The sequence below is a fragment of the Dromaius novaehollandiae genome, chromosome 6 (assembly GCF_036370855.1).
Source record: "Dromaius novaehollandiae isolate bDroNov1 chromosome 6, bDroNov1.hap1, whole genome shotgun sequence".
In the NCBI taxonomy this organism is placed as follows: domain Eukaryota; kingdom Metazoa; phylum Chordata; class Aves; order Casuariiformes; family Dromaiidae; genus Dromaius; species Dromaius novaehollandiae.
In genome coordinates this window covers 46,241,725-46,254,651 of record NC_088103.1, presented here as the reverse complement: position 1 = coordinate 46,254,651, position 12,927 = coordinate 46,241,725, and the positions used below count along the sequence as shown (strand labels likewise).

General features: G+C 42.6%; 1 protein-coding gene across 2 annotated transcripts in view; it reads left to right on the top strand.

The window, feature by feature from the left end:
* ADAM12 (ADAM metallopeptidase domain 12) overlaps positions 1 to 12,927 on the top strand; it is a 193,275-nt gene that overhangs the window by 103,294 nt on the left and 77,054 nt on the right. For both annotated transcript variants that reach the window (XM_064514372.1, XM_064514371.1), the window contains exons 4-5: positions 2,514 to 2,592; positions 6,278 to 6,354. In XM_064514372.1, coding sequence (XP_064370442.1) covers positions 2,514 to 2,592; positions 6,278 to 6,354 — 156 coding nt within the window. The remainder of the gene's footprint in view (positions 1 to 2,513; positions 2,593 to 6,277; positions 6,355 to 12,927) is intronic.

The following is a 12,927-nucleotide window of genomic DNA, read 5'->3' as shown; positions in this document are numbered from 1 at the left end:
TATTTAGTAACTGGAAATATCCTTCAAAGACGCAAAAGAAAATGGAGCATTGATGTAAGGGAATGAGACCCAGTAGTTGGAAACTGGACATTGACAAATTCAAGCTGGATGTGAAGTGCAGTGTGTTTGCATTGGGCGTAGTTAACTGTTAGAAGGTTACCAGGCTTGTGGTAGGTTTTTGTTTGTTTTTTTTTTTTGTCTTGGGAAATCAAGACAAGAGCTCTATATACTAAGAAAATGCACAGCCTCGTTCCATCATGGTTATTGTACTGGAAGCAGGGACTAATCAAGTCAAATGACCTATGTCATGTGGGAGGTCACAGTGCTGATCACAGCACTCCCTTCTGGGGTTCAAATCCTTGAATCTATGAAATACTTTCTAAACTTGTGCCTGAGGGTAGAACCAACAGAAGCAGAAAGGTCACCTTTGTCATCACTGCTGTTGAACACTTTGGAAACAGCAGAATACGAACCAAATTTATTGCTCAACTGCTTTGCCCTTTTATCTGTTACCCTGTCCCCTCGCCTGTGTTTTGTCCCATTAGCTAAGACAGGCTCTGGTATCCTGAGTGAAATCCCATCTCCAGATAAGTGCACAGCAAAATCCTGCCAACCTCAGCAGCAGCGGAGTGTTACCTTTTGCCGTTACAAAGGCAATGAGCCCCTGCTAAGCACAGAACTTAGCCATGTTGCTATATAAATAATTATAATCAAGAAAGCAGCTGCTCTTTCTGAGAATGAGTGGCAGTATGGGAATGCAGATACAGCACGCTATTTCAGGCAGGCTTTCCGGAGGGCAAGATAAACAGAGGTGTCAAGTGCCATCCGAGACACCATCGGGTACTTGGGACGTCCTTATAGAGCTGGTTGGTGAAATATCTAGGGCATCTACATTGACACTTAGAAGCTCATTTTAAGCCACCAGATCCTGCCCTAGGTGTGGTGGATGCCTAAGATCCAGAGCAGTTTTGTACAACTCACCAGTCATTGCTGTGTTTTAACATTTGGTATCTGTTAATATGCTAATATTTCCTGTAGGCTGGAAAATATCAAGTGAGAACCCATGCTTGAATACCCATTGTGCTGGGTTTTGCTATCTTTATCATTTTACTTTGCTATTTCCTTCTTTTTTTTGCCTTGCTTCATTCACTATGTTTCTCTATTCTTCCATAAGATATGGGCTTTTTGAGATGGGTTCTCTCTCTAAGTGGTGTGTCTACAGTTGCTAGCTCAAAAAGGACCTGATCTTGACTGAGCTGTTGGGTATTAATGTAATGCAAATAAATAACGACAATAACAGAAATGAAATGTTTGTTCATGTTCTAGTGTTAAAGTTCATACACGGTGCAAGAAATATGTACGGAGACTTCACTAGTTTGCATAGTATATATGTGAGAGTACGACACTCAGCGTGCTTAAATAAGAATGAAAGGCCTGGTTTGTTCAAGTGAACAACCCCAAGGAGAAAAGTGTCTCTGAAAGGGAACAGAGCATTTTGAAACCCTGTGCCAAAGACCTTCAGTAGTCTGCATCCTGCAATTTGTGGAGGGTGATGGCGACATTTAGGTTTGATTTCTTTTATATGGTGCTTTTGCATTTCACTAAAATGTGTGTCAAAATGAAGCACATTTGTGTTGAGAGCTATAGCTAAGTACCTATGTTGTAAATATTTATTCTTCCTTCTGAGCTTGTTAGAAACGTTCTCTAGATAAGGAACCAAGACACAGATCAAAAACAGGCTTTAAAAGAGGCTGAGCAGAGGCTGCTTTCCCTATTCCATGAGTTTACGACGTGGGGAAACTTTACGTAATTATCACACATAAACCCTCTTGGGACGTTTCTGGAAAACTGGAATAGCAAGTCAAAATTCTTGGTGTCGTTGCCAAGGCGGGAGGGGAGGTGCGGAGCGGGTGAGAAGAAAATACCTCATCGCGGACATGGTCTCTCACTGTCTCCTGATGCGTCAGGTCGAGTCATTAGAGCTCCATTCATGAATATCCTTTTCGGGTCATCAGGATAAATCCAGGACTCCGGTTTCTGGGACGTCCTTTGAGTGTTTTTCCTTGAATGTCCATGGAAGAAGTTTATTTCGTTTGCTTGAGCTGAGCTAGTCTTTGGGTGGTCACTGGCTGAGGAGTCCAGCACGTTATGCAGTTAAATGAGTAAGGCAGGGAAAGCATTTTCCTCTTCCAAAACCACCATTACTTAACAATGTCTAGGTTTCAGATTTAATACAAAGTGTGTTGAAAATTATGTGGAAGACTCGACGCTGAGATGTGCTGACATCGAGTGCTCATTTGGAAGAGAAAACTGCCTGCAAGTCTTTTTGCAGCTAATGAAGGAAGAGCTCATGTGCTAGAGCTTCAGCACTGGCGTTATATTCGTCATTATTTCATGCACAGTTCTGGTGGTCACGGTATCATTAATGTCAAACTTTTCTAGCCATCTCAAATGGAAGCATGAAGGGAAAAGTTAAGGCGGCTGACGTTACGTTTGTGCTCTTTTCTTTTCAGGGGCCTGTTAGCCAGCAGCTTCACAGAAACGCACTATCTGCAGGACGGCACCGACGTGGTCCTCGCGCGCAATCACACGGTGAGGCCGGCGTTTCGTGTTGAAACCCCGGGCGCTCTGCCAGCATCTGAGCCACGGGATGAAACAGCCGCACGTGTGATCTGTTCTTCTCGTTGCCTTTGGTACCTTTCTGACGGCTGTGATCCTACGCGTGAATTTTTAGGGAGAGACTTTACAGGGAAGCTGTGGGGTTTTAACCAGGTGACTGTTAAAAACTGTAAGATTTATTCGTCTTCTTGGAAACGTACCCATTAAAATTTCATGAGCAGTTGCAGGCAGCCATTGGTGAACAGTTAAGGAGGGAAGTCCTGGTTCAGCAAGGAAGAAGTATCTGATTTCTGTAGCGCAGAAGCTCACACGAGAGGGCTCGCCAGCCTGGGTGGCTTTCCGCATTGCAGAAGCCATGGCTGAGATTTGGGGGAGGGGGTTGTTTGGGTTTATTTTTTAAAACAGACCATAAGACTGTTTCATACATATGTATACATATATAAACAAACAAACACACACACATGCATATATATATATATATCTCCCTTACTAATCTGCTCCTTGTTAGAATCAGCACAAAATGCTTTTTATCATAAATAATTTAAACTGCTTTTTATAAATAAAAACACTTTAAGGCAGTGAAGTTCTTGTCCTCTGACAGTATGAATGCCTTAATTAGAAACAATGCAGCAAGTGATTTTAATTACAAAGTTTATCTTTTATCTGCCTAAGAAGTTCCAGCTCCCATGGAGTATTTGTTATGTTACGTTATTAATTTATTGACTGTGTCAGTAGAGGCATCGCGCTTCGCGTTCCCGTCCATAATGGGCTTTGCCGCTGTCGGTGAAAGGCATTATTTCTGTGCATAACATCTGAACTCAGAAGAAGCGTCTTTGTTACAACTCTGGACCTCCCAAGCAAAGCAATCGTTGTGAGTTTTCAGTGTTTTCTTGTTGCTGGATGCTCACGTCTTGTTCAAAATAGGAACAGTAGAAAACAGTCATTTGTTTTAGAAGCAGGAAGACTGCATGTGCTCCTTAAGGAAGTAAAAGCGAAGGAACAATGCACACAGCTCTTTGTCAGCTTAATCATGACTATGTTTACTTCCAATGGAAGACCAGGCTTTCTCTTTAAAAAAAACAAAAACAAAAAAAAACAAACAAAAAACAAAACTATTTTGGTAACAGCAGTAAGTCATGAATGCTACTAACATTTTGGTGCCTAAGAGATTTTTTTTTTTTTTTTTTTTTTTGAGGAGACCAATGAATTCATTTTTGATCAAACATTGCAATATTATTTAAAGGAGATAAGTCTCTGATTTTATTTTTGTATCTTTTTTTACACCAAGGACATCAATAGAGTCTGTAGTTGGAACCAAACCCAAGTTCCTGCTGTAAAGTTGCCTACTCAAGCTGTGCTGGGAAGTGGGTCCCAAGTCAGGTCTGGGCAGCTGCAGTTACGAGTGTTTCCCTACTGCCCGTGCTGATGTCGGGTGGGGGATAGCCAGGTTGTTTTGCTGCTTTGTAACGCTTGAAAAATTTCTCAAAAGCTGTCCACTGCTTAACCATCGTGTGATGATCTGCAATAAGGCTAAAGTACTGTTTTAACTGTGAGAAATCAGCCACAGTAATTATGTGTTTTTAGGATTTGTTTTCATCCATTTTACATGTTAGTTTATGAGAACAGAAAGCTTTTGATAGGCGAAAGAAAATCCTGTGGTTCGGTGGACTTACTGAGCAGCTGAAAATCAATTCCCTACCACTCCAGTTGCAGGACCTGCTCCGATAAGTTAGTTTGTAATTTGGGGTACTAAACTTGAGGGAGCTTTGGCATCATGTAGCATGTGGATCTCTGCGAAGCTGTGAAACAGGCTACAGCAAGGTGTTCAAAGTTAATAAAATGACAGGTTGTGTATGGAGATGGAAAGAAATCAGAGTCTTTGCCATAATTCGCTCTTCCGATAAAGACAGCTGCTGTTCAGCAGCAGCCGGTGAGATGCTGGATGTTAACTTGCCCCTCCTGTTTCCAAAGTACTTGCAAAGTACTTTGCTTAACAGCATAGGTACAAAATGCCATAGACTGGCTTCTTCAATACCCTGAACTGCCTTTCTGCCATATGCTTGCTTTAAGTGGCATAAATAAACCTGCTTTATTTAAGCTTTTAGGCTGTATCAGTGTCATTGTATGAGAGTCAATGTTCGTTCGATTGGGGGGTGCTATTTTTTCTTTGTTACCAACTGCATGACTGTAACTGATAATATTAAAATAAAATGAACTAGTATACTCATGCTGAAAACTTTGATGACCATAGCAATTGTGACTGAAGCACTCTTCCCAAGAGTCTATGATTTCCTCCCTTCTATTGTGGCTTTGTCCTTGCTAATGTGTTACTGGGTCTTTATGAGCACAGATGATAAAAATACCCCAAAGTAAAACACTTACCCTGTTTCTGACAGTCCATTCACTGAGAAAAGCTATTGAAAGCTGTGTTTAGAGTATCAGATGTTGCTGTTCTGTGTTTAGTTGCTCATGTCGGAACTAAAAAAATGCTCTAAGTAAGTATTTTTCATGGTACAATCTCATTTGCAGAAAATTCATATCTGAATTATTCTGTCTTGCCCCAGCATTTTCATGGTTATTGCTTTCTTTAACAAAATCAAGGTGGTCTTTAAAAGTCTGCTGCGCGAGGCTTTGTAACCAAAAACCATGCCCCAACACTGAAAAGGTTAATTAATGCAGCTAGATAGATGTGAATGAACCGAGTAATAAAAAGGCAGAGTGAGCTGGCCGTCAGGTTGAAGCATGAGTGATAACTTTCCTCTGCACTAATAAGATAGCAACCTTTTACAATAGTGTTTTCAGTTTCCAGGTGGCATTCAAAGGAGCCACGAGAAAAGAAATGCTGGACGTGACACAGTCATTACTTTCCAGCCAGTCCCATAATTGGGAATGTAACATAACCTTTAGTCAGCAATAAAATTAACCTTGATTCCAGACAGATATGTATATGTGCTGAGAAAGTATCTCTGTTGTGGTTGCCTTTTGCAAGCTGTGGATTATTAAGGAAATACAATAACCTAGCCACAAAATGAAATTGGATTGTTGCCTCTTAAAATAGAAGACCCTCTTATTCTTGGTTGTTCTTAATAACGTGCAGCCACTCAGTTGGGTAATTCAATAAAAGGTTTCCTTTCCAACATGCTTCTCTTCCCCTTCATTTGCTCTGTGAGGTTTTGTTTTTTTTTTTTTTCAAACTACAGGGTTGGGATTGGCTTTATTGTACTTCTCTTTATACATAGCTCCTCCTATAGATATACACAGATGTAAATTACCTTTAATAAAAATAGGCAGGTCTATAGGAAGTAGTAAAATGTGTCAGTTGATTTGTACTGATTATTGACTTTAAAAATATTCCATATCTTAACCTTTTTTGCCGTGTTATTTTATTTAAAGCTGTCACAATCATGCATTTTAAATGCTGTTGACCCTCTTAAAAACAATCCCTCTGGGATTTTAAAAGACCCCAGGTTGGCGAATCCTTTGGACGATGAAGTATGGTGAATCTTTAGTGGAGGGGGGAAAGATGCTGTCAGTTTAATTCTGAATGCTGTAGCCTAAATTAAAAACAGCTTTAAGATAAAGAGGATGGAAAATCATGAGAAGACAAGGTATCGAGAGTGTTTTTGGCTATTGAAATGTTTTCTCTTTTTTTAATTAGGGTCACTGCTATTACCACGGCAATGTACGAGGGTACCCGGATTCTGCAGTCAGTCTCAGTACCTGCTTTGGACTCAGGTGAGCTAGTTTTTCAGTAATACTTGAGCTTTTTAAGAAACCATCCTAGTGCCTGTTGCGTTTTTGTTCTGCCCTTTTAAAAGTGTACCAGTATATATGTTTTTAAATGTTGCTACCATCTGTGCAAAAGCATTTTCCCTGTAGTTGTCCCAAAGAGGATAGTATAGAAGAAGATACGGTATGGGGGTTGTCCATGTGGCCCCATGTGTTTCTATATTCTTCTCGGGCAGTGGGGTGCTTGCTGGGTGCTTGGGCTGTCCCGTCCTCAAAGCTGCTCCGCTGGTAGCGGCAGGACAGTGTGCAGTGCTAACCTGTGCATCCCCCCGCAACCTCGTCCTTAGGAGAATGACTTCCTAAAGGTGGCTGTGGAGCTCAGTAAATCATCTTCATCGCAGGTATGATGTTTTGCATTAGTATTTTAGCTACTTGTTAACAGGAAAATAACAGATTCACATTGCTGAAAACAAAATCTCTTCCGAGTTTGAGAGAGGAACAGGCTGACAACATTTTAAATACACAATGGACACAGTTCAGGAAACAATTATCTTCCTTCCTTGGACAATCAGAGGCTGGTATTTACTCACAGAGCTGTTCCAAATCACAGTAATTAACTGTAAATTGGCTCTAGTGTTCTCCCTGGAAAACCCAGTTTTCCTGTCAGATTTCCAGCTGTCTCAACCTTTTCTGGGTTTGTTTAATTTATCTGCAAACAGCATGAGTAGCTGGAGTCTTTTTTCCCTTGATTTGACGTTTTGCGTGCTAGCAGTGTTATCGAGGCCTTTATAGCGGCGTTCTGGGACGAGTAGCAGCGGAGAGAAGAAACACTTTTTTCGGCGGACTCCTCTCCCTGCTGCAGGGACCCTCTTGCTGCGGCTGGGAGATGCCCGTGGTGCTTCCCGACAAGGAGAGGGCTTTTGTAGGGGTTCCGTTGTGTCGCTGGCATCTTCCGCTAGTTAACCCGTTGTGCGGGCTGTGGCCATCAGCACTGGCCGGTCATTCTTAGTGTGCAAAAAAAATAATGCAGTGCTCTCAGGATTTTAATCACTGTTAAAGCAATTGCGTTGCTGCAAGGTCCACAGAGGTAGGGAGAATTTGTGCTGTGTGAAGCAGCGTCTGTACCAATGTTTTGTTCCAGAGCTACTTAGAAACTGAGGAACTCTCAACAGAAACAGCTCTTGTCACCATTAAATGCATTTTCTTTCTTCTTGAATTTACTCAGTCTCTCCTTATGCTTCCGGAGTTGTGCTCCCAGAGCCATTTCCCTGTGTTAGCTACCCAAGTATGGCAAGGCAACGTACGCTGGCAGTGACATTTTTCTCTCATCTGGCCCTATTGCAAATAAATTCCCAGCATACAAGCTGACAGTATTAGACTCATTCCCTGCAGAACAAGTGTAGCGGCAGCTTTGTCAGTGCAAGCTTTCCTAAGCTTCCCTCCCAGCGCGTGTTTTTCTCTGGCAGGAGAACACCAGAGGATGAGGCTCTATCTCCATGCCCGTTTAATGCTGCGCTCACGGCTCAGGCTAGCCAGGAGAGTGTCCATGGGTGATAATAGTCTTGTGATAAAGATGCCTGTTGACTTACTCCACAAAACTCATTTCACAGCCTGGTAGCCAACAGTAATAACTTCCAGTCATTATCTGTGCTTGATTTGAGCCAGGGATGTCTAGTGGAAAGGCTACATAATGCACCATCAGCTCCTTTAACTGTCCAGGCCCTCTCATTAAAAGTAATTAGGAATAAAAGGCCAGGTGGAGTGAAATCTTAAGTACCGGCAATGAAGTCCTGAGAGCCCTAAGCATCTTTCAGAGTCAGGCCCAGAGGTCACACTCTACCTCTTCCATCAAAACATTTCTGATAGGATACTATTGTAGCAGGATGTCCCTGGAGAATTTGGGTGGAAAGATTTACTGCACGTGACGGAGTCTGAAATAATACGAGAAGAAATAGGACAGTTCAGGCTACTTCACAGCTTACTTTTCTGGTATTACAGCTTGAAGGGATAGCTATGTGTATGAAAACTTTGTAAGAGAAGAAATAGGACAGTTCAGGCTACTTCACAGCTTACTTTTCTGGTATTACAGCTTGAAGGGATAGCTATGTGTATGAAAACTTTGTAAGGGCGCAAAAGATGCTTGAAAAATATGTAGGCGTTTCAGAGCTAACACAGTCACACAGCAATGTTCTGTGTCCCGAGGCTGATTTTCGGTATCGGTATTCAGACGGGAATTCAGAAGGAGTGAAGGCAGGCACCGCGCTTCCTCGCACCGTGGCTCGGGGGAGCTGGCTGGCGAAGGAGGGGACTGCACGGCAAGCCCGTGTGCTCTCTGAAGGGGTGCCTAAACCAGCCCGAGGCGGAGGAGAGTCCCTGAAAGCCAGCTCTCCCCCGGCTGCGATGCCTCCCCCAGCCCGGAGCTGCATTAAATGGGGGCAGGACTCGCTGCCGCGGTCCGTGCAGTGCCACTGCTCTCGATTCCCGGGATGGCGGCCTTGCCCCTGCCTGGCTGGCGAAGGGACACTTGCTTTTCCCACCGCGTGGAAAAGACTGCAGGCTCAGGGGTAAAGACAGGAGACCGGAGACAGAGCGTGGCCAGGAGCCCTGGGGAGGGCAGTCCCCGGGGAGCAGCCTTTTCTCTAGCAGGAGCCTGTGGAAGGAAACCCTCGTCTAGTTCTCAGAGCCCGTTCTTGGCTTTGTGACAATTTCTAAGTCGATTGGACAAATCCCTCAGCCTTTTGCAGTCTCAGTTTCTCCATCTGTGAAGTTCATTTAATGAGTCTTACCTACCTCACATAGCTGTTGCGTGAGGCTAAAGTTTAAGCGCCTTGAAAATGTCTCATGAAAGGAAGTGCGAGCTGTTAGCTCATTGAGATCTCGGAGCACTAATATCCTCCCACTCTCGCTGGACAGGCAGCTTGGGCATCGCTCCATGTGTGGAGGGGTAGGAATCCTGCCTTTTCCCCTAGATTAGGAAAGGTCATTAAAAAACATGAAACTAGTCATGAAGAATAGGTTCCACGTTTTAGAGTGCTCTGAAGCTTGCGTGCTCAGCAGTAGTCAAAAAGCAAAAAGGATCATAGGAATTACTGAGACAGAAATAGAGAATAGAACAAAAGCCACCATTACCACTTGATAAATCCATACTGCACTCACACCTTGAATTCTGCACGCAGTTCTTGTTTTCCCTCCCCATCTCCGTCTCAAAAAAAGGAAACAGTGTCTAGAAAAGGTACAGAGAAGGGCAAAAATGATGATCAAAGATATGAGCAGCTTTTATCCAAGCAAAGAGAATGGACTAGGATTCATTAGTTTTGAAAAGAGATGCCGGAGAAAAGGGTTACGATGAAACTAGGTTTAATGTCATGCTGAGTAGGGGACAATTGCAGAATACTTTTCATAATCCCAGAATTAGGAGGCATCGTGTGAAACTTTGGAGCACATAGCAGTACTTTTTCATTCATCACATAATGAAGCTGCAGAAGTCACTGTCAGAGGTGGTTGTCAATGTCATAAGTATCTGTAGATTGAGAACGTGATGGGACAGTTCGCAGCGGGGGGAAGCCTCTCTGAGACTACCAAATGTGCGGATTTCCACAACTCTCAGGCTGTCGGAGCTAAGGAGCTTAGCCATGGCTAAGCACTGGAGATGCATTAATAGCTTATAAACAAGACATGATTAGTCTGCCTATCATATGCTACAGAAAGAATAAAGTGTGAAATATGCAAACGAAGACAGGTTTGACTGGTTTACAGTTTTTAGGCAGATAGAGAGGGCAAGATATAAAGATAACTGAGAAGCAGACTCGGTTCTCTTATACACAGACGCTCACATACTCCAGCTGTGATACATCCTCCCAGACATAACAGCAGAACGTCTCACTTCGTATAGGATTACAATGGCATAAATAGTTGGATTGACACTGATAGCTGCCTGCAATGCAGGTTAGAGGAGAATGTAATCATGCCAAAATCTGTCGCCCTGCTGGCGTCTCTGGAGGAGGAAGAGCTGAGTGGCAGGGAGGAGACAATGCATGCCTGATGCACGGAGCGTGAACAATGGATAATCAGGATTTCCGGCACTTCCATCTGGGTAAGAAAGCCAGTTAGGTTGTCAAAACTCATGGGAAGGTGAAAATACAACAAAGTCGTTTCCTTCCTGTCCTGTGGAAGTACCCTTCTGTTTATCTAGCTCGGAGGCTCTTTGAGTTTATTAGCAAATAAGTGCATCTTCCATACATAATTTTGGCCTCTAGCCATCACATATGCTGCTTCGATCATAAATTTTTATTCACCTGAATGCTTTTTGCCCGATTACTTTCTCTGCAAGCACACAAGGTAGCATATACGTACAAAAACACAGCCTAAAGAAGAGCACAAACTCTGTGCTCCACATGCTGAAGATCATGGGCTGGCAGGTAGCATGAGACCTCTGCTGAGACCTCTCTGGTGGTGGGAACCTGAGAGGGGTTCTCAGAAGACCCTCAATGGTTTAAGGACACAGGTCTCACAGGAAGCCATTTCTTACTAAAATACCTAAATGCTCTAGAAAATCTTAAGAATCTCTGTGAGTTACCTAATTGCCAGATAATCAGCCCATTCACACATGCAAAAAATATCCAGTCCTTGTCCAGCCTCATCAGCAACTGAAAGGTGCTGTGTCCAAGATGACAGTGACGGGGATAAGGCCACAGAACTGAATAGACAGTGATTTTTAATGGCATTACCTAGCTGTGCTACATAAAGCTGACAGTATTAGCACCATCCATTTGTCAAATGGCTTGGCTGAGCTCGCTGCATCCAAGACAGTCAGATGAAGCAGGGATTTAATTATGACACTCCAGACATTAACTATTTCAAAAAAGAAATGGAAGTAGGAAACCAGTGAGAAAAGCATTAAATTCCTCATAACTCCTCAAGCATGGCTTCCTCACAGAAGGGGTGATTTTATCCAAAAAAGAGGTTAGAAAAATCCCAGCTGAGAAAAGCATGGGTTTGGATATATGCTTTTTCTCCATACTTTCTGAAGAGCTTTTAGTTCATGTAAATATCTTGCATGGTTTGTAAGTTATCTGACCGTGAAACTACCAGAGGTTTTTGAGCTTAATGTTAGAAAGCATTCAGCTTCTGGGGCTGAATAGCTTCTCCGTGCTGTTTGTTCAAAACATTAAGAGCTCCTGGATCACTTCTTTGATCTGAGATGAACATTAGATACATCCATTCTTTGTTTGACGCAATCCCCCAAGGGTCACTGCTGCCGCAAGGACAAGGTAAGAGGCTGGTGCTTAGCCAGCTGTTTGAGCCTGCGCCTTTCCCAACAGGTCCGTGTCCTGTCAGCACTTACAAAAAAAGTAAACTGGAAATTTTCCTATACGTTTTGCGACTTGAAAAAGCTTCTTATGAGCTGTAATACGATCTGCTAATTTGAATCAAGCTTTGTTTCACTGTTACACTGTTTACTGCTATAAAATATACTCACTAAATTGGCATTGACGCCAATCTCTCTTTCCTCCTTCATTTTCCTTTATTCTCCTTCTAGGTCTGTCTCGTCTCAGTTGAGATACGACACTTTCTCTGATAACATAGTTAGTGTTTCTGGCCTCCCAAATGCTGGACGTGAAATTGCATTATCACTTTCAATTCAAGTAACTCCCTGCTTAAATTCCAGGCATCAAAGTTGCAGACCTTTACGCATTCGCTCTGGACAAATCTGTCTTGCACAGAGAAAGGATTAACGTACCTAACTGCGTGTTACAGTAGTCTCTGAGTATGACCACATTTTGCACGCTGTACTGTAGAATAGATTTTCAGATTAATGTAAGGCATTGGCTAGAATCACATGTTTATTTGATTAATGATGTGTCTGAGTAAGAATACCTCTACCACTATTGCAATGTGTAAAACCAATAATGCCACTGCTTTAGCTTCCTTTTGAGACTTTTGCCTGTGTTGGTTTGGGTCAGATTTGTTATTTTAATAGAATTCTGGTGGGCAGTGTAGAAGGATAATAGTAATACTTGGTCTTCTCTGATGCTCTTCACCAATAAATCATTATTATATGCAGTCACTACAATTCACGCCATTTTACAGATGGGGAGCTGATGCACAGAGAGGGGAACTGCCAATCCAAGGCTGCCTGGGGCAGTGGTGGAGACAGGGGAACCTCTCTCTCTGGATTCCAGGTCCCATTGTCTGTGTTTCTCAGTCTTTTTAAGTTAAAGCTTCCTGAAAATACATAAAGACTACCTAGCCCCTTGGAAAAACAGTTCAAAGATCATCTAGTTCAGTTATCCCAATAGTATTCGTTTGCAACTAACTAAAAACAGGCTAAAACTGAAGCTTTCATTCATTACTTCAGTTTTCCTGCTCTTTCGCTTGTTTGCCTGCTTACATGCCTGGAAATCTGCTATATAAAGTCCTGGGAATGCAGGATTTATAAGAAAAAGAAATAAAAAAGCCTTATCACTTTGCAGGTCACCTTCTAAATATCAGAAATGTTGAGAAACACAACACTGAGTAACTGCTATAATTGCATTACAAGCATCATGAGAACAATACTCCAGGGCCGCATTGCTCAAA